The sequence below is a fragment of the Delphinus delphis genome, chromosome 2 (genome assembly GCF_949987515.2).
Source record: "Delphinus delphis chromosome 2, mDelDel1.2, whole genome shotgun sequence".
NCBI lineage: Eukaryota > Metazoa > Chordata > Mammalia > Artiodactyla > Delphinidae > Delphinus > Delphinus delphis.
This window is the reverse complement of record NC_082684.1, coordinates 33,349,874-33,372,246: the sequence shown is the minus strand read 5'-3', so window position 1 is coordinate 33,372,246 and position 22,373 is coordinate 33,349,874. Positions and strand designations below refer to the sequence as shown.

The following is a 22,373-nucleotide window of genomic DNA, read 5'->3' as shown; positions in this document are numbered from 1 at the left end:
AAGACTCTTTAATATATTTTTTATATCATTATACAGATATAATGAAATACGTGGTGTAAATCTTTATAACTGGCAAAGCGCTATACAAATTAAAGAGATTACTACTATAATGTTTTTTAAAAAAGAAAGCAGATATCCCATGGGAAAAGGAGGCCCTGGACCACAGTGCAAAGGAAGCTGCCAACCTGGCCTAATCATAAAAACATTCTGCACCACCACTAGCCACAGTGAGTCCTGTGTCCCCCAAAGCAGTCTTCTCACCAGAGGGAAGAACGCTCTAGTACTGCAGGTATGTGTGGAAACAAAGCTTAGGCAAAAGACTTTAATCCTCTTATGTTTGGAAGGGAGGTAAAGAGAGAAGTGACTTAGAAAACGGTCCCTAGAACTCTAAACATCAAGGAGAAGCCTGGTACTCCTGCAGTCCCCAAGTAATAATCCCTGCAAAGCAATGTTCTTATAATGTCCTAAACACAGGCCACAGTCATTCACATACAGGGCATGAATGATGGGGCTGTTAGAGCCCAGGCATTTCCTTTACAGGGTGTCCTAGCTGCCACAGGCATGTGGTGTTATCTAAACACTGATCTCAAAAACAATGAAAGCCTTTCAATTCAAGATCAGCATGGAGTGTGCAAATAAACCAGTATCTGTAGGACTGAAGAGGAGTTGGGGGTGGGAACAAGACTCAACAAAAAGAAACTTGGTCAGCCACAGCGGCAGGGGATTGCATCAGCTCAGGCATCCCTGACAGGAAAGCTGGGGCCTCTGGCAACACCCTTTCCATTTGTTAACAGGAACTTCCTCTGCAGATTCTAGTCAGGCCTGCAGGAGTCTGCCCAAGACAGGCATCTGGGCCCATCCCATTCCCACCCAAGCTCCTATGTCTGCAATCTGGCCACTCTACAGAGGTCTGTTTGTGGGCTCCACAAGAGTCACTAACTTTTCTCTTAGTTTCTGGGCAGGGAACTCCTATCTCTCACACAGGGAGAGTAGGTACATAGGAATCTTGCTCCTAGAGTGTTTAGGGGTGCAGCTACCAAAAACCTGTAGCAGCAGCTACTAAAACTGAATACTTCATGTTTGGGTGCAAAAATCCTTTCAGAGGGATAGACTGACACCTGAAATTCAGAAAGTGAGCTACATTAACTGTAATTTCTCAGCAGGGGTTCTGCAGTTGGCTCCTCCTGTTGAGAATGGTCTTGTTCATCAGGAAGAAAAGGCTTAGGAGCAGTTCCCCCTCACAGTCAAGATATAAAGATAATGTCAAAGATCCTGTTGTTTATGATTCCATGGGTAAGATGCATGATAAATCATCTGGGACTTTTAAAAAATGCAGATTGGGACTTCCCCAGCGGTCCAGTCGTTAAGACTCCGCACTTTCACGGCAGGGGGCATGGTTCAATCCCTGGTCGGGGAAGCCAAGACCCCACAAGCCACATGGGCAAAAAAAAACAAAAAAAACAAAAAAACAAGGCAGATTCTCAGGATCCATCCCCAGATATTCTAATTCAGTCTGAGAAGTGGGCCCAGGAATCTGAATTTAACAAGCAACCTTAATTAATTATGATGCAAGTGACTTTCAAACCACACTTTGAAAAATATGGTTCCATTTTGGAATTTGGGGCGGCAGGTGTAGAGGGGAAAATAAGGTGGAGAGAAAGCAGATAACTAGAGGCTCAGCGAAAAGCCAACCACACAATATGGCACTTTTTACAGCCCCATGTCTAACAGCAGAAAGGACTCTAACTCCTTTTAAGATCAGAGTTCCACTCTACCAACAATGCCTGAAATGTTTTTTTTCCTGCCCTCAACACATTCCCTGAAGGAGAAATTTCTTACTTCTTCTTGGAGGACTGATGGTACCTGTACATAAGAATGCCTCAATCTTGACAGCGGAGGTGCCACCATCTCCACTCCTCCAGAGAAATGGTCACCATTACACACACCCAAATGAGATGAGCAGTATCTTGAAAGGACTAGCAACAAGTTAAAATGAGTTCAAATCAAAATATCCCTAGTGGGAAGCAGCTGCATAGCACAGGGAGATCAGCTTGGTGCTTTGTGACCACCTAGAGGAGTGGGATAGGGAGGGTGGAAGGGAGACGCAAGAGGGAGGGGATATGGGGATATATGTATACATATAGCTGATTCACTTTGTTATACAGCAGAAACTAACAACATTGTAAAGCAATTATACTCCAATAAAGATGTTAAAAAAATTAAAAAATAAATAAGATAAAAGCAAGTAAAATAAAATGATTGTTAATAGATTTAAAAAAAACCCAAAATATCCTTATAAGAAAAATACAAGCAATCAATCTATTCCCAGCCTATCTTCAACCAAGAATTTGTCATAAAATGCAACAAGAATGGGGTAGGAGGTGATCCAAGGGTCAGCATGCAAAAGACGCAGGACAAAAAGCAAGAGAACCTCAGAACATCAGGAAAATATTCCTCACTAGTGTGTTCCCCTGGGTTTTTGCTTTTTGGCCCCTCAAAAATATTCAATTGGACTTCTTTACTGCTTTGGTGGGATAAAAAGAAAAATTTTAAGTCTTTGGCCAAGGCTAAAGTCTTGGAACAGAAGAGGAACAAGCCAAGGCTGTTTCCAGAAAAAGTGACTAGGAGTATCAAGTCCTGCACAAGATAGAGCACTGGTAAGCGTTCCAAGATCTGGCTTCCTGAACCTAGATTTCCATAAATCCATGATTAAGTAATTCGTCGACAGTGCCAACAAGATTTTCCAAAGCCCACTGGCATGAATTTCTTCAGAGTTTCTATGTGAAAGTTTCCTAACACCTGTGAAACACTTGGAGTCAAGGCACTGCTACTCCAAATCACAGGCATCAGAGCTGGTATCAGACAACCAGAGAGGCAAATTCAATGTCCCACGGGTAGGGGAAAATCTCTCCCCTCCAGTTTCTGCTTTAGGACAGGATGACCTATAGGGAATACAGGGGCATTTTGTACTTCCTATAACACAACCCAGAGAACATGACAAACCCTAGAAGATACTAGAATTAAGTAAAAAGTGAAAAAGTTCAAAAAGTCACAGCCCACATCAGTTCCGTTCAAGTGTGTTCAAGATCTTGGTGATCACTTAACCTTTTTCTTTCCTTTTCTTTTTAATTGAAATATAGTTGATTTACAACATTGTGTAAGTTTCTAGTGTACAGCAAAGTGATTCAGTTTTTTATATATATATATATTTTTCATATTCTTTTCCATTATGGTTTATGACAGGATATTGAATATAGTCCCCTGTGCTATACAGTAGGACCTTGTTGTTTATCTATTTTATACATAGTAGTTTGTATCTGCTAATCCCAAACTCCTAATTTATCCCTCCTCCACCCCCTTTCTCCTTTGGTAACCGTAAATTTGTTTTCCATGTCTGTGAGTGTGTTTCTGTTTTGTAAATAAGTTCATTTGTATCATATTTTAGATTCCACATACAAGTGATATCATATGGTTATGTTTTTCTCTTTCTGACTTACTTTGCTTGGTATGACAATCTCTAGGTCCATCCATGTTGCTGCAAATGGCATTATTTCATTCTTTCTTATGGCTATGTAGTATTTCATTGCATATATATACCACATCTTCCTTTGTTTTCAAATGGTTGTGCTGTGCGTGCACTCGTGGGATTTTATTTCCCCGACCAGGGATTGAACCCGTGGCCACGTTAGTCAAAGCGTCGAGTCCTAACCGTGGGACCACCGGGGAAGTCCCTACCACATTTTCCTTAACCATTTCTTTTATGTGAGTTGGAAGGAGAAGAACCTGGGCTTTCTCTTTTGTTTTTTCTAATACAGTCCTCAGTTCCAAGATTGAGACTTCTCTAGAGGAAACCAGAACTATTGGACAATAAGCCCGAGAAAGACACACTGTCATCTGCGACTAAACAAACTTATTTTCTTCAGAACATGATCCACTGCCAAGCCTCTCTGGGTTGCAATATAGATACAGGTTCAGTGTCCACGGTAAAATTTCCTTCCCTTTTTGAACATCCAGAAATTTAAGTCTGAATGAGGTCAGCAGAAGTGCTAGACTAAATTTCTGATAAAAAGATCTTCAGGTAATCAAATGGCATATCTAGTCCCTCCATGAAGCAAACATGGATGGTAGGTATTGCAGTGCCTCTAATCATCACCTTCCAGAACAGGGACATACCCAGAGTTGAAGTGACATACAGTCCACGTTTTTGCCTTTGGCTCAGAGGATCCCAAAAGCCACATAAAACCAACCAAGATCTCAACCTCATGCAAGATCTCAAAATGAATTAAGAAGCAGTGCCGTAACAGTTTTGTTCTTGGACACTCATGACATTTCTACGGAATTAGGGACTCAGCATTTAGTCATCTCAGTTCATCAGATGACCTGCTTATTCAAAACCCCCCTTTACTCTGAGCTGTGGAAAAACAGAGAGGGGTTTTGTAAGCAGCCATTTAATCTTTATCTTAAGCTATTCTTGGCCCTACCGTCTGACAGATGTTACATAGCATCAGCCCTGACCTCACAGTGTAGAAAACTGGAGAGGAAGAGTTTAATGAATAGTGGTTGGCAGGAGGAAGAAAAAAGCCAGGGGAAGGGGGAAACTGAGATGGCAGTTGCTACAGCAACAGTAACAGTGCAGAAGGAGTGGGTGGGAATACAGGCAGATAAACAGGCAGACCCTGATGGCAGCAGGAGAAACTGGGTGTGTGTGCTGACTGTCAGGATACAAGGCCACAAAGCTAGAGGAATGTTAAAGGGGAAACAGGCAAAGTCTAGAAAAAATCCTAAGCAGGAGAGGGTCTGAAAACAAAAATTACAATTTGGTATCTTCTACAAGAACACTTATGCAAACAGTTGAAAACAAGAGAAGAGAGGAATGCAAAGGAAAGGGGAGAGAAGGCCAAAGTGCTGACCGATGAGACACGATTATAGGAAGATGGCTTATTTCATACAGGAGCCACTTACTGAGAATGTGTCCAAAAACCAAAGTCACCTCTAGTTGGCAATAATATAAATGTCTTAGGATAACGGCTTTCAAACTTGTTTATAGTAAACCTTTGTAGTAAGTACATCTTATACTGCATTCCAGTACACTCACATTTATTTAGCATAAATTCATTAAACAACTTACTGTCTGCTGTGTGCAATGCACTGATTTTCTATTTTCCATTTTCTATCTAATAAATACTTGTGACCATCTAAATTAATTTCATGGCCCAATGGATTACTGAAAGAGCTTCCTATCTTATCTCCTTGCTTCCACTCTTGGCCCATGCTTCATTTCATCCTGAACAAGACAGCCAGAGGCATGCTGATCCATGAGTCAAGATCACATCATTCCTTTGCTGAAAATCTGCCAGTGGCTTCCCAGTTCAACCAGATTAAAACCCAAATTCTTTTTTTTCTTTTGAAGGTTTTAAATTTTATTTATTTATTTACTTACTCATTTAACTTTCTGGCCGCGCCACATGGCATGTGGCATCTTAGTTCCCTGACCAGGGATGGAACCCACGCCCCCTGCATTGGAAGCACAGAGTCTTAACCACTGACCACCAGGAAGTCCCCCAAACCCAAATTCTTTATAATGCCAACAATGCCCTAGACAGCCCCTCAATCCCTATGTCTCTGGCTCTGCCCCCTAGCACTCATCTTACCTTACTCTGCTTCAACCACACGATGCCTCCTTCCTGCTCCTAGAATACGTCAGACATGTTTCTGCGTTAGGGCTTTTGCACTTGCAAATCCTGAGGGAACGTTCCTCCCCAGATATGAGCATGGTTCGTTCACTTAACTCTTTATTCAAATATCCTTCTCAATTAGGCTTTCCTGATATACCCTATGCAAAAATGCAACTTCCCCAATGCTCGCTCTCTCCCTTGCCTGCTTAGTTTTCTCTACTACATGAATCACCATCTTACATACCATATATTTTTACGTACTTATTTTTGTTTCTTATTTGTCCTTTTCCACTAGACTATTAACTTTTATATCTTTTCCTGTGCATCCCAAGTGCTTACACAGTGCCAGACACACAATAGGCATTCAATAAGTAGATGCTGCATGATCTAATGGATCATGAGTAGCAGTCTGAAAAACCTGACTTAGAACATTAAACAAAACAGGCTCCACAAAGGTTCACCTGGCTCCTGACATTTGTCTGCCCACAAAGTCTAATCTTGAGAGGCAAGCAGAAGAGCAACATAAAAATCAGAGAAATAGCAGGAGGCTTGAAGATCATCGGAGTCAAAGTTTTCTTTCACAGGCAAAGGACTGTGGCCTAGAAAGTAAAATGATTTGCCAATGACCACTTAGGTCTTTTCCTCCTCACTGACACCACCACACGTCCTTCAAATGAGTTAAATTTATCTACCTGCTAATAAGCAGCCAGCAAGAAGGAAGACTTTAACAGGTAAACAGGTATCATAATTTTATCTTGTATTTTAAAGCAAGTTTCTGATATTTGTAAAATGAAAGTTCAAAAGGAAAATTAATAGTTAAACTTTAGGAAGTCAATTACAAGCTAAAAAAAGAAAATTTATGTATCAGGTTTCAGAAGGTAGACAGTGAACTCTATAGGATTTGAATACATGCCTTATCCAATTATGTCTAAGGATAGATAGTGATAAACATTTGGATTGATGGATGTACTGAGACCAACAAGAAGATATGTTAATTAGACTATAGCATTTAGGTAATTTTTTTTATACCTTTCATTTTATTTTCCAAGTTTTCCTACAATGAACATGAACTTCTGTAATCAGAAGAAAATACATCATTCTAAAATGTCATCTCAAACATACTCCCTCTTTAATTAAGGGACCACAGAAGATAGCTTTGAGAAGAGTATGACAGTGGGGAATTTAAAGAGCTTCTTAATTGAAACTTCAAATAATATGCTGCCCCACAGGATTCTGGTGTAGATGCAAATCTGAAATTAAATCATTGTTTTAAATTTATATAATGATAGTTAAACAAAAATTTTCAAAGGACTCTGAAAATTTCAGTGTCCCTCACCATCCTTCTCAATGAAGGCAAATAATATCCCTCCTTTGAAAGGTTTTTAAGTACTAAACAGGCCTCCCTTGGTTAGCACTGGACATAGTACCAGGTTAGATCTGAAACTACACCTAGTTTGATTTCATTCTGCAGATCCACCATTCCACTTCCCAAGCACCCATAAATAAATGGCAAAGTTGTATTACTGGAATAAAAAACTGATTCAAAACACAAAGTTTTTAATGTAGAATTCAGAAACATTAGCAATGTTCTTGGAAAGTCTTCTATACGTGGGCAAATTCATGGATAAATGAAGCCAAGATTATTAAAGAGTGTATGAAGACATCCCCATCTAAAACACGTGACTCACACCAGATAAAATACAAGGGGTCAAACCTAAGGTCACAAAATAAAAAGTTCAAACTATGAAGAATTCACTGAAGGAATCAAATCACGATAGATACCCTTGAAGAAGCCACAAGTTCTTCATTAAATTTAATTTCCAAATATTACTCAGCCATAAAATGGAACGAAATTGAGTTACTTGCAGTGAGGTGGATGGACCTGGAGTCTGTCATACAGAGTGAAGTCAGAAACGGAAAAACAAATACCGTATGCTAAATGCATATATACGGAATCTAGAAAAACGGTACTGATGAACCTAGTGGTAGGGCAGGAATAAAGATGCAGACGTTGAGAATAGACTTGAGGGGGATGGGGAGGCTTGGACGTAGTGAGAAAGTAGCATGGACATATATACACTATCAAATGTAAAACAGATAGCTAGCAGGAAGCTGCTGCATAGCACAGGGAGATCAGCCCAGTGCTTTGTGACCACCTAGAGGGGTGAGATAGGGAGGGTGGGAGGGAGACGCAAGAGGGAGGGGATATGGGGATATATGTATACATTTAGCTGATTCACTTTGTTATACAGCAGGAACGAACACAACATTGTAAAGCAATTATACCTTAATAAAGATGTATAGGGACTTCCCTGGTGGCACAGTGGATAAGAATCTGCCTGCCAATGCAGGGGACACGGGTTCGAGCCCTGGTCCGGGAAAGATCCCACATGCCACAGAGCAACTAAGCCTGTGTGCCACAACTATTGAGCCTGCACTCTAGAGCCCACAAGCCACAAGTACTGAAGCCCCCATGCCTGCAGCCTGTGCTCCACAACAAGAGAAGCCACCGCAATGAGAAGCCCGCACACCAAAACGAAGAGTAGCCCATGCTCGCCGCAACTAGAGAAAGCCCGTGCGCAGCAACTAAGACCCAATGCAGCCAAAAATAAATAAATTAATAAATAAAATTTTAAAAATAAAGATGTATAAAAAATTAATTTCCAAGATGTTTGTAAATTGTATCATCTAATCCTTGCATTAATCCTGTAAGGTGGACAGTGAAGGTAACATTATTCTCATCTCAAATTGGAGGAGACCTAGGTCCTGAATGCTTATGTGACTTGGCTTTAACCATACAACAAATAAGCAGCAGAAATAGGGCCAACAAGTTGTTTTCTGCTTCTTGGTTCAACAAGATTTCACAGAATACGCTCTGGAGATGGATTATTCCACCCAGCAAAAAAAAATAGCATCATATAACAATGCACCAGGGCCAGAAGGATTCATCTAAGTAATTCACTTCATACCCTTCCCGGTAGTTCAGTAACTCATATATTCAGGCATGCCTTTACTGAATAAACATTTATTGAATACCTGCTAACTATTCTAGACAATATGCTAGGCACATGAATTTAAAGATGAAATAAGATGAAAGGACACTTTCAAGAACTAATCAGGGACAAGAAAACCAACAGTTTCCTTCTATAACATGAATAGTGTTCTAATAAGGGGAATATGTGCTGTGAGAGACACAGGAAGAATATCTACCATCCACTGGGTACACAGGAGGGGGAGCAGTCACAAAAGACTTCCTAGAAGAAAAACCTAAGCTGACTCTTAACAGAGAGAGTCAGAGAGTTGACTCAAGTTCTTAACTGGCAAAAGAAACGAGATAAATCTGGATATGTTAATATAGATAAATCCCCAACATACACTGATGGGTGAAATAGTCAAGTTGTAGAATAACTGCAGAGTGGTACATCATTTGTGTGAAAAGCATACATGCATATAGAAACAAAAATCATATATTTTCTATGGGTACATGTATAAGCATATAAAAGCAAAGAAAAAGTTCTGGAAGCATATACTACAAACTCCTAACACTCATTACCCCCAGAGGAGGGGGCAGGGGACCAGGACTGGAAGAGGTAGTCAGAAGGAACTTTAGCCTTACTGACAGTTTTAAAAGGAGAATGTTATTATGTGTTACTTGCATTTAACTTTTTATTTTGAAATAATTATAGATTCAGAGGAATTTGCAAATAAATTTCCTTGTAAAAAGAATTTGCAAAGAATAAAAATCATATGATCATCTCAACAGAGATGCAGAAAAAGCTTTTGACAAAATTCAACATCCATTTATGATAAAAACTCTCCAGAAAGTGGGCATAGAGGGAACATATCTCAACACAAAAATACGATAAAGCCCCAGCTAACATCATACTCAACAGTGAAAAGCTGAAAGTGTTTCCTCTAAGATCAGGGACAAGACAAGGATGCCCACTCTTGCCATTTTATTCAACATAGTTTTGAAGTCCTAGCCACAGCAATCAGAGAAGAAAAAGAAATAAAAGGAACCCAAATTGGAAAGGAAAAAGTAAAACAGTCACTGTTTGCTGATGACGTGATACTATATATAGAAAATCAACAAGGTTCTTTGAACCCTTTACCCAGACTCTCCCAGTGTTACCACCTTGCATAACTACAGTATGATGTCAAAACAAGGAAATTTACATTGGTACAATCTATAGAGCTTACTCAGATTTTGTCAGTTATACATGCACTCATTTGTGTGTGTGTGTGTGTATGTGTGTGTGTGTGTGTAGCTCTGTGCAATTCTATCACTTGTATAACTTCATGTAACCACAATACTTATCTGTACCATCACCACAAGACTTCCTTGTGCCACCCTTTTATAGTCACATCCACCCCCTCTACCTCTAACCCTAACACCTGGCAATGACTAATTTGTTCTCCATCTCTATAATTATATTCTCCCATGAATGTTATATAAATGGAATCATGCAGTATGTATCCTTTTGAGATTGGCTTTTTCATGTAGCATAATTCACTTAAGGTTTATCCAAATCGTTGCATGTATCAATAGTTCACTGTTTTTTATTGCTGAGTAGTATTCTATGGTATAAATGTACTACAGTTTTTTTTGTTTTTAAACTATTCTCCCATTGAAAAACATATGGGTAGTTTCCAGCTTTTGGCTATTATGAATAAAGCAGCTATGAACGTTCATGTTCAAGTTTCTGTATGAAAGTAAGTTTTCCTCTCTCTTGGATAAATGCCCGGATGCGCAGGCTCAGCGGCCACGGCTCACGGGCCCAGCTGCTCTGCGGCATGTGGGATCCTCCCAGACCAGGGCACGAACCCATGTCCCCTGCATCGGCAGGTGGACTCTCAACCACTGCACCACCAGGGAAGCCCAAGTTTTCACTTTAAAATAGTTAATTTTATGTTATGTAAATTTTATCTCAATTTTTAAAAAAGAATACCTTTCAGAGATACATACTAAAGTATTTACAGAGGAAATGATATAATGCTACATGGAAATGGATCCAAAATAATTGGGAAGGGAGGTCACAGAGGAAGAATAAATGAAATAAGATTGTCAATGGGTTAATTTAAGCTGGGTGCTAGGTATAATGGAGTTTATTTTACAATTCTACATATATATATGTGTATGTGAATTTTTTAATATAAAAAGCTTTTTAAAAAGAAGAAAAAGTCAAGATTTGATTTTAAAATAAAGTGTACTTGATTTAGGAATTTGATATCACCTCCTCCTGAACAACAAGAGTTGGGGAGAATTAAAGGGAGGATATGAACTGGAACATGCTTCCACAACTCCCAGCCGTTCACCAGGCATTCCCCAGATGCTCTGGTCTGAAGCTAAGTCTCTTTCTATAAAAAGGCACACTGGTGAGAATGAATGGACACAGGGAAGCTCTGGCCTAAAGCCCAAAGACCCTGGGTCCAAATGAACACAGCAGCAAATTCAACAGACCTCTGAATAATCACAGCTTCCACCTTGAAGGATAAGCAAAGTTGTCAGATCACCTGGGGTATGTATTAAAAAATGGCAGATTCACAGGTTCTGTCCCAGATCAACAGTTCAATCTTTGGGTCTGTGCTTTAGGAAGCAGCACGTTAACAACCTCCCCAGGTGATTCTGATGCCCTCTAAAGTTTGAGAATCACTGGGTTAGGATACTGGGGCCCTGGTATCTTCTAGTGGCCAAAGCTGATTCTAGAGCTCCACCTTGTGGCCCAAAAGCCAGAAAGCAATTTTGCCAGAATCCTTGACTTCCATACATCACTAGTTGACAGGTGTCCAAAGCCCCAGAAGAACCCTTACAACCTCCTCTAAGGATTTATTCCCTACAGATGACATTTTGATCCATGCCATTACACTCAGGGAGTTAATGAAAACATTACAGAAAGCTAGCTTTGAGAATACATACTATTTTGGGATGAGTGTAACATTCAATATTTACTAAGGGTCCATAACATTCTAAGCACTGTGCTAGGCGATAGAGATTAAAAATAAATAAAACATGGCTCTGTCCTTAAAAATCCACAGAAATCCACAGAAAAACATGAGAATTCATAGTACAGATTAGGACAAGTGCTTCCTTCCTGAGAAGTAATTCCTGAGCACTGGAAGGAAATAACAGACATAATACTGGTCTGTCTGGAGATAAAACACAGTCACAGGAAAGATAATCAATGATGGCAAAAGCGGTGACTGAGACATGCAACATGAATGCCACAGGCCGTAAGCATTATACTTTACAGAGGTTCTAGATAGAGCGATCCCTTCTGCTAGAAGTGAGGGCAAGCTTCATTCATTCAGCATGTACTCTGTGCCAAAACTGGGCTAGATGCTGGGGACACAGCGAGTAAAGTAAGCTTTAAGAGTATGTAACAGGGAGACACAGCAAGGACGTCTGCACTGATGGGCTTCCATTTGATCTTGGACCTTGAGGGGTAACTAGGATTTGAATAGGAAAAGAAAAATCAAGAAAAAAGGAGAAATTCTCCTCTACGTGTGTTTGTATGCAGAGGAGGAGTTACAAGGGGAGAAGGGGCACTGGTACCAGCGAAGGGGTTGACTGCTTGCGTAACGAGTTTTTATTTCATCCAGTAAACTAGGTCATACATTCATTCCCAAAAAAACATTTTCTTGGAGCATCCTGCATAATTGGTTCAGGGGATATGGCCATGAAGAAAGATAAAAGGCAGCCACTACAGCTCCTGGGTAGGGGAATGGCAGAAGTGATGTTTAAGGACATGTGCTATGTGCCAGAAGCAAGAGGCAGGTTAAGAAGCCAGTGTAGTCAACACCTTATGGAAACAGTGATATGGACCTGAAATAGGGCAGGGGCTTTAAGAACTGAAAATAGTGGCCAGGCACTAACACAGAGCAAGGCTGGTCATGGCAGAGGGAGGGAGAAACAGAAGAGTCAAATGGGACTCTAGGATTTTAGCCAGGATGAGTACAAGAGTGATGGCGACATTAATAAAAATAAAGAACTTAAAGATATACAGTTTTAGGGGAAAAAAACAAGCTTTTATTACAGGCTTCAATAGATGGGACATTTGCCTGAGTATTGGATATATACATATAAACACTAAAGATGGGTGAGTGGGAGAGGAGAGAGAGAAAGCAGAGTATAAATGCCTTTTCGGGCCTTTGAAGTTGAACACTTGGGCTCTATTTTCCCATAGTAGTATGAGTAGCCCTCAAATGCAATGTGGCAGAGATTGCCTAGGTGTTCAGAAGGCAAGGAGTTACACTTAACTTGGTCTCTACAGAAGTAGGATTGGTACAGGCCGAGAGAACATTTAGGCCCCAAAGCCAGATGAGTTACTAAGAGCAACTCCTTTCTGAGAGCAGGAATTTGCACTCACTACCCATTATCAAGTGTGTAATTTACACAACACGTAAAAGCACCAGCTTATAAGGTAAGTCTTTACAGGAATTCCTGGCTTGCCCTAGTTTTATTATTGAGTGGGAAAGAACCACTCTCTTTATTATCCTTGTCAAAGCAAGACATTGTTACCTGTCACAGAACTAACGGATCCTGACAAAAACTGACAAACTAAAGATACGAGAAGGGAGAGAGGTGGTGAGTGAACAGACAGCTAAAACAGGCAATGAAAACGGTGAGACAAGGAGAGTAACAGCAGGGAAAACTTCACTCTTCCTGAACGCTTTGGGTGTTCAAGGAGTTCAGTTTTGAAAACTGTTCAGAGGCCACTGCAATAGTCCAAGCAAGACATCATAACTGGGATGTTGGCAGTGATAAAGGAGAGGATGGTTGTGAAAAGACATCAGCAGAAATAATCTAAATGAAATAAACCAAACCTCGCCCAAACTTGCAATGCATACTTGTATATGTGAAGTTTTCTCTTATCCAGTTACTTATACTCAAGTTCCCCAGCTATGCCCCCTTCATTTCCACTAAAATCCCCAAAGCAGACCCTCAAGCTCCAATGACTACATGACCAGGGAAGTAACATAAATGAGAGAAGCACACCCGGATTAAGACATCAAGGAGTGGTGGAACCTGTAACACATCCCAAAGGTTTAAAGAGGAACCCATGATTCAACTTCGGCTGACTGTTGCCATGTGAGAATAAAGGTCCAATGATATCAGATCTTTTGAATTTTTCAAGAGATGTTAGAAACTGTGATTTTTTCTGTGTAATTTTCTAAACACTATTACATCATGTAGGCCAAGCAAAATATCTCCGTGGGTTGAATATGACCTATGGGCAACTAGTTTACAACCTCTGTTCTAAAGCTTTACAAAAGAAAAATTAAGAGCATGTGCGGGTTTCCAGGGTTAGGAGAGCGAGAAACATGGGAAGTCAGCATGAAGACTGGGGCTGGGCCAGAAGACAGTGAAAAGGGAGGCAGAAAGTCTAAAGGCCTCAGACTCTAGAGTTGGATAGGCCTGTATTAAAAAAATTTGAGAGGAATTCTGACAAAGCTTTATTTCAAGGAGGCATAGATGAAAGAAAACTAGAACATACAGGGGAGGATATAATACACATATATGCATGTTATTTCACCTCTCTGTACCTTGACTTCCTTATCATCAAAATAGGAATAATAGAATCTATTTCATAAGGGTGTCATAGGATTAAATAAGGAATTATTCATGTAACTGTCATTATCGCCAGCATGTAATGCTTAATAAATGTTAGCTATTATTTATTATTATGAGGCACTGAGAGGTGAAGTAACATGCTCAAGATCACATGGCTATTAAGGTATACTACCTGGCTCTGTACCCAGGATGTACTTCAGATCCTACACTCTAAACCATCAAGCTCTTCTGCCTCCCTTTACAATCCGTACAATAGGAAGTCAGATCAGATGATAACTGAAGTCCCTTCTAGAGCTGACACTTTATTCTACCAGCCAGCCCTCTAGTCAGCTTATTTCAGGGCAGTAGTAGGACAAACATGAACCTGTTCACACTCCTATGGGCTACCTGCTAAAGTGGAGAGACACAGCTTAGGCTTGGGGTAGGGCAGGGAAACCGTTCCAGCATGGAACCACCCATAAGGTAAGGTAGGAAGGGAAAGATATTCAATGTGAGCCCCCCTTATTGTTCCACAGAGATATATTTGTTTCTAGGGAGCCAGTGGGCCACTTGAAAAGGCCCAGAATTCACACATGTGCCCAAGCTACTACAAGCTGGAAGTTACTTAGAAGCCTGCTAAGGAACCACAACAGGCTCTAAATCAAGAATCTTTAGAACACTGAGTGACTCATCCTCTTGGGGTTCAAAGGTCTCTATGAAAACCTGGTAAAAGCTCTCCTTGTCCCTAGAAAAAATGCCACGTGTGCTCACTCAGATATACAAGCACACATGATTTTACCTGCAATTACAAGGGGTTCACAAATTCCCTAAAATCTTTCCCTAGACTTTAAGTATCCCTGAAATAGATCATCTCTCCTGTTCCAGGCTTGCCCTCCCAGGCAATTCAGAATTGTCCCAAGATCTGGGTTGGGGTTTCCAGGCAGCTGTGTTTAGGAGACAAATCATCCATTGCAACTCGGCATAATTAATCCTGCATGGAAAAGACAAAGGGCCGTCTCTTTCTCCCGATACCAACTTGCACTGAGAAAATTCAAACAGAAAAGATCTGCAGTTTAATCCCCAAACACTAGTGGATGTGAAGAACAGGACCTCAAGAATATTTCACACCCTTTTTCTGCCTCATATCCAAAAAACCTTAGAAAAGTTGAAAGAAACAGGTAAAAACATCCTAGTCTCCACAGCACTGTGCTCCTCCTTTTATTCTAAAAAAGGAATCAGTCAAGATTGCCAACTAGCTTTACTAGACGACTTTTCTCCCACATGGGCTTTGAAAACTATAGGTTACCAAAGAAACCACATAACCTCACCCATAAATGAAGAAGTAATCAAAACAAGAAGATGTTTTTCCCCCATAAGACCTGCAACAGTTTAAGTGTTCATGACAGTCTGGAGATGCATGTAGTCTCATGCACAGTTGGTAGGTTTGTAAATCAGTGCAGCCTTTTGTGGTCGTGGGAAAATTTGACAATTTTTATAAAAAATGTAAAAACGTACACTCTTTGTTTGATGCAGCAATTACCTAGATATTTTTGCAAAGGTAGGCCAAGATAGACGTGTGATCAGGGTCAGTGAAGCATAGTTTATAATGGCCCAAACAGGAAACAAGAAGTCTGGTTGCTGGGTACATCATATGAATGGAATACCACGTAGCCATTAACAGAATGTGCTAGATTTGCAAGTGCTTACATGAAAAAAGCTCCAAGACATATTATTAATTGGAAAAAGAAGCTGAGCACAGTGGTATTATTATGTGGTTCCTTTAGTCTAAATTCTTTTAAGGATATATATTCCTTATGTGAGTTACACACATTAAGTTATGTTCTGGACAGATACATAAGAAACTGTTCACTGTAGTTACCTTTGGAGATAGTGACTAGAGACCAGGAAAGAGAAGTACTGTATTGATGTAAAACATTTAAAAAACATACAAGCAACAGAGATAATCTTGAGATGGGATTTTCTTTTTCTATCTTTTTTTTCTATTCATTATACTTTTCTGGATATAGACCTTAAATCTAATAAATGTTACAATAAAAGTAAAGCAGAAATCTCAGAATTTTTTTAAAAAGAAAGAAGCCATGTTTAGTGAGGAGACAAGTAAAAATGGGAGGAGGGCCTCAATATAATGCACAGTAAGAAGCTGGTAGGGGAAAATCAGAAGAAGCATTAACGTTCAACCCCCCTCTTCTCTCAAGACACTGCTAACATCATGAACTGCTCAAGCTTTCCACTGGGGATGAATAGCTCAGGGCTCACTCCAGTTGCCAGCTATTCATTCTCAGTATGGGAGATAGCAGGTTGGGAGAAAGCTGGCATCTTTAGTCCAAATTCTGCCTTTTGTGATAAGGACAAGGCAGAACAGTTGTTCCTGAAGAGCCCAAAGTGGCAGAGGAGGCTTGGGCCGAACACAGGAGACTGTCTTCCTGGCAGAGAACAAGCTTCCCTCAGCACACAGCGTAAATGCACAATAGGGGTCCTGCTACTACACGCATTTCAGCCACGTGGAAAAGAAAGAGCCAGGTGCATAGGCAACAGAGAGCAGGAGAAATCTCTGCTGCCCTATGGAGCCTCAGGGAGCCCTGCTCAACACCAGGGATCCCCTTCTGGGCTACACAGATCTGCCATAGATCCAACCTCACCAGACTGCCCCATGGAGAGAATTAGCTAGAATTAAAAATCACCAAGGAAGGTAATCCTCTGTACTCAATTGCCCCTTTCATCCGAGGCCCATGAAATAAGTCATAACCTCGCTTACTTTCCATGATACTCTTCTGCAATAGTACCTTAAAGTGGGAAGTTAACTCCATGTAGAATTTTCAGAGGAGCTAGCAATGCATGCAGATCTTTCATAAAGCAAGGTTTGGCTTCATGCACAGATGCCATGAAAGGTCATCTCTCCCCCATGGGATTTAAGGAACATGAAAGAGGCTCCTACTTGCCCCATCCACATATTTCTCTTAATGATGTCTGAAATTCCCCCATTAGTGATTCGGATCATCAGCTCAGAATTGTCCTAAGTGTGCTCTTTAATAATGCAAACAGAAGGGGAACACATTAGGTCCCTAACACTGTAGTGCAATGGCTCTTAACCTTTACTGTTGCAGTCACTGGTCCTTTCGTGAAACTGAAAAAAACTAAACTCCCTTCTCAGAAAAACATACTTAGATGAATACACAATATAATTTCCATGCAGTTTGGGGGTTCACAGTCTTCCTGAAGCTCATATTCCCTTCAGCCCGGGGTTAAGAATCCTCAGTTCAGGGGCAATGCATTTAACAAATCACCATCACTCCTCCAGAAGACCTCCCATGCATTTGGGGAACCCTGGACCTAAAGATAGAAGGCAGTGCTGAAGAGAGCTCTGCCATTGCAAAGTTTGCCTAGAACTGATCCTGTCTAGAGTCCAGATTACAATTTATGATTCCTCCTTAGCAAGGAGTGTGGATGTCTCACACTGCCTGCCCCCTGGAAATAGGGTCCCCCTGGCTTCAGAGACACTGGGATATGTTAGGAGATGTCCAGCTGAGATCAACTGCCAACCAGGTTCTCAAGACTGTTGCTGACTGATGACATTACCTGAGAGTTGAGTCAGGGGAAACTTTTAACAACTTCTGAATAAAGGGGGCTCACCTCTGAGGTTTTCGAATATCCCAGAGTCCCACTCCTTCCTTTGAATTGGCTGTGGCCAATAACCTGGGCTCCACAGGGTTGAACATGACACTGTGAAAGGCTGATGGGTAGTTGGCCAGGCAGAAGGGCTCTGTGAAGAGAGAAATTCTGATCAGTCCACTTCAGGCACTGCTGGGCCTGTGGCAGGCAGACAAGCAGGATGTGAAAGCAAGAGGAGCACAGCCGTTAACAATCACCCCAGTGGGCTGGAATCCAGTGTAGGACATCATTCCAGTAGCCACGCTTGTTCACAAGGTCCCAAGTCCTGGCACACACCCTTCTGCACCAGAAAGTCTGCAAACAGCAACTTAAACACATATACACAAATTTTAAACTATAATGCCGATAAATAAACATAGTACCTATTCAGATCCTGTAACAAAACAGAAATGGTCACTGTAAATGGGAAGTTAAGCTGTTTTACAGTAAGTAAAATTGAATTCCTCATGAGCTAAAAAAATTCACAATCAATTACTGGTAGGATTATTATACCTTAATCCAAATTTACTAGCTTTAGAAATTGAAACTACACAAAGATTTAATGAAGACAAAATAAAACAATAGTGCAGTTTTTCCTTCTGGTAATATTGCTCCCTAAATTGAAAAGAAAATAGCCTCAGTCTAGAATTTTAGGATTTCATTTCATCTAGTACTTGAACTTCTCTTGCATCCAGCCAGTTTCTAATCAACTTCACCTTGAAACCCTGCAGCCTCTTGCATATACTAGCTGGCTCCAGGTGAGGAAGGAATCACTTTGCTGCCTGGGGGGACATACTCCTATGGAAGTTGTTGAGAAGCAATAGACAGAAAGCACTCCTCAGTCTATGATTTCCATATGTGATACTTCACAGGCCTCTGGGCACAGGGTGTGCTCAATAATCTCAGCCACGAGGCAGTTCAGACAAAGGAGAAGTTCACGTACCAAGCAAACCACTTCATTCAACCATAGCTGCTGCTTTTGGCTACCAAACCTATCTGACTCTGAGAACAAACTTCTCTTATAGCCTGAACCTCAATAATGAGCACAGACCAGCATGTTAAATGCTCAGAATACAGAAGAATAAAAAGACTCAGAGCCTGCCAGACAAGGTAGGCAAGATAGTAACTCTATGTGCATAGGTATGGTCATGACAAAGCTGCACCAAGAGTGGGGCTGGGGGCGGCACTGAGGGTATGCTGGAGGAAAGAGCCTTTGAAGATAGAGTGACAGAAGTCTCTCTGCAGGAAATGAGCTGAAAAGATGCATTTCCTGAAGAACTTCAGAGAAATTCAACAAGACAAATTCTTCATTTTACATTTCAGAGACCCAAAGAACACATTTGGAAGAGGAACTCACCCAGACAATCCCCCTTAAACAGAGGGTATCTGCTATCATTTTAAGTTCCTACACACAGTGAAGGTGAGGTTCTGTGGTTCTTTCAGCAAAATAACAACCCTGGATCTAGGATGTAACAAAGTGCACAACACGCCCATTCTCTGTAAGTAACCAAGAATATGTGCATGTCAGCACCATGCACAAAGCTGGCCCTTGGTGGCTACTCTCTACAAATGAGGCACCACATGTTCTGCTCCTTGGGGCTACTACACAGCAAGATACTGTGGTATTTACTCCAGGTGCAAAGGTCTGTGGAGATTCACAAGTGATTGGAGGAGGACTGGCAGAGGTGCCTCACTTCTGAGTACTCAGGGGTAAGGTGGGACCTCCAGAGACACATTTATGTCGCTGAGTTTCCTCTCCCTTTATAGCACTTCTACCCAGGCTACTCAAGTCATAGACTGGATCTGCTATGAAACTGACATCAAACTCTTCAACACAGTCCAATCACCTTTTGCACAGTGACCCTACCTCCATGGGGAGATTCCCGGATGTCCCAGATGAGAACCCGACCATCATCTGAGGAGCTGGCAAAAATGTTGTCATTCACTGGGCTCACTGACAAGCCATACACCGCATCTTCATGAGCAAACACATCTAAGGTCTCACTGCTGAGAGACAGAGAGCAGAGAGAGGCACACAGGCACACACATACACACAAAAGTAGTGCAGAGTTAAAGCCCTCTAGTTCCTAGAATGGAGTTCTCTTTCATTTCCAGGAGAAAGTCAACCTAGCTAAACCCAAAGGATATTACATTTACTAAAAAGTAGGTATTCGACTTCCAGGTTAAAAAAAAAAGTATTACTAAAGAGATAAGACTTCACGACAAGTTTGCTTTTTGCACTAAATAAGCATATTTAAAGGTGACTCAAGGGAATTCCCTGAAGGTCCAGTGGTTAGGACTCAGCGCTTTTCACTGCTGGAGCCCGGGTTCAATCCCTATTCGGGGAACTAACATCCCCACCCCCAAAAAAGTGACTCAACTGATAAGTTTTATGTTTTCACTTACTACAGAATGCATCTGCTTGTGTACAGTCTTGGGGTGGTGCTGGATTTCCAAAAAGCGAGGGAAAGCTTTAAAGCAGCCCTGATGCCAGCAGGGGTAGAAGAGGGATTCCTGGCAGTCTGGCATGGTGAGTAAAAGCATGGCTCCAAAGCCAGGCTGCCTACGTTCAGATCCTAACATCACTTGACTTTAAGTTACCTAATATCTCTATGCCTCAGTTTCCTAATTGAGATCATAATAGTATTGCCTCATAAAATTATTGAGGGTTAGATATTATGCTTCCTTCCCTTACAACCTCTCCCTTTAAATTTTTACCTGAAAACTATAATTTTATATCAACTTTGTAAATCTTTTTCAGCAAAGGACAGTTGATTTCATGTTATTTTCTTCAAAAGACAAGAACTACTTCGGTCTAAAGAGATACCTGCCTTTCTTCTTACGAAAGATAGAGTTAATTACCTTCACATACCAACAATCTATTTACCTTTCAACATCATGGAGGATAACTTGCTCATCATTTCCTGCAAGGGAAAAAGCAGACATTTGGTAATTCCTGCAAAGTGATCCTGTTCATATTACAATTCAGTATTTTAAAGATTTCAGGAAAAACAAATGAACAAAGTCAATGTTAATATTTACAAATTAGGAGTGTTAATTAGAAAAAGGTTTATAAAAATAGTGAAGAAGGATAGGATATTCTTATAGAGAATTTGAAAAAGCATAATAGCACATAGATATAACATAATAAGTTTCCAAAATGCATTATCCAGTGGATGATTAAAAAAACAAAAAACTGTGGCTATTCAGGAAAAGAATAAATGATCATGGGCAAATCAATCCATTCATCCAAGCTAGCTTTTTTTTTTTTAAACAAAACATTCATTAACTGTGAGACCTGGAAAAATATCTGTAACTTTTCTATGTCTCAGCAAAATAGGAATAACAATTGTATCTACTTCATAGAGTTATTGTGAAGACAAGAATATAAAAGCATTTGGAGTAGGACTAAGCCCCTAACAAACGTTTGCTACTATTCATACCCTCATCATCTTTTATAGCATTAAAATCTAATGATAGTGTGATCCTAAATAATGGGAAAGATTTTATCCACAACTTTTTTCTCTTGCATTTCTCAAGGAATCTAAAAATACTGCATCCACGATATGTGTAGTCCTGCCTTCAAATGGTTTATATAGCCAAAAAATAAAAATCCCAAAATGAAGACAGTAAAAAAATTTCCCACTCTATGCTAAAAGCATAAGCAGTAGAGACGTGGCCAGGTCATCTTAAAGTCCTCACTGTAACTCTATGGTGGGTTCATACCAAGTAAATCAAACCCATACTAATGCCTTTTAGGTAACAGGCACAGAGTGAGGTGCTGAGGATACGAGAGGAATGAATAAGATTGAGGAATTCACAGTCCACCTGCACAAACAACTAATAGTGACAAGACGGGTTATCTTATTGTAGCGATATGCTCTACAATGGGAACACAGATAAAGGAGCAATTATGTCCTTTATTAGCAGGGTGAAAGTACGTGGCATAAAGGGGGAATATTTTTATGCGGAAGGAGACACTTGAATAGAAACTCAAATAACTCAAAACTCTTACCGATGGAAGACTTATGGGAATTGGTGGGGTCTGGACAATTAATCATGGCCTATGGAGGAACAGTATGGGCAAAAGGCACAGAGCACTTAAGATGACAAGTGATTTAGTGAATTAGAGCACAAGATGCAGGGGAGGAAGATGAGGCCAGATAGGCAGACTGGATCGAGGCTTTATCCTGTGGATGGACATGTAGGATCAAAGGTCCACATGGTTGAAGAAAACTCGGATAAGCAATGAATAAGGAGAGTTAGATACCGGTAGCAGAAATCACAGCAGGACACTGCAGTAGTCCAGGCCAAAGATGAGGACCTGAATCAGAGCAGTCGGTATAACAAGAGAGCAGAAACTAAAGGATGGATATGAGGCTTCCAAAATAGATCTGACAGTGTAGTTGGTGACATACAAGATGTGAAAATGAAAGAAAGGCAGGTCTGAAGCTGACTTTGAGATTTCTATTAGACTG

The 22,373-nt window shown here is 40.6% G+C and overlaps 1 protein-coding gene across 1 annotated transcript in view; it reads right to left on the bottom strand.

The window, feature by feature from the left end:
• Positions 1–22,373, bottom strand: part of DCAF5 (DDB1 and CUL4 associated factor 5) — a 97,299-nt gene that overhangs the window by 46,398 nt on the left and 28,528 nt on the right. The window contains exons 3-5 of the mRNA XM_060004345.1: positions 20,783–20,819; positions 19,763–19,902; positions 17,878–18,007 (exon numbers count right to left, since the gene is read on the bottom strand). Coding sequence (XP_059860328.1) covers positions 17,878–18,007; positions 19,763–19,902; positions 20,783–20,819 — 307 coding nt within the window. The remainder of the gene's footprint in view (positions 1–17,877; positions 18,008–19,762; positions 19,903–20,782; positions 20,820–22,373) is intronic.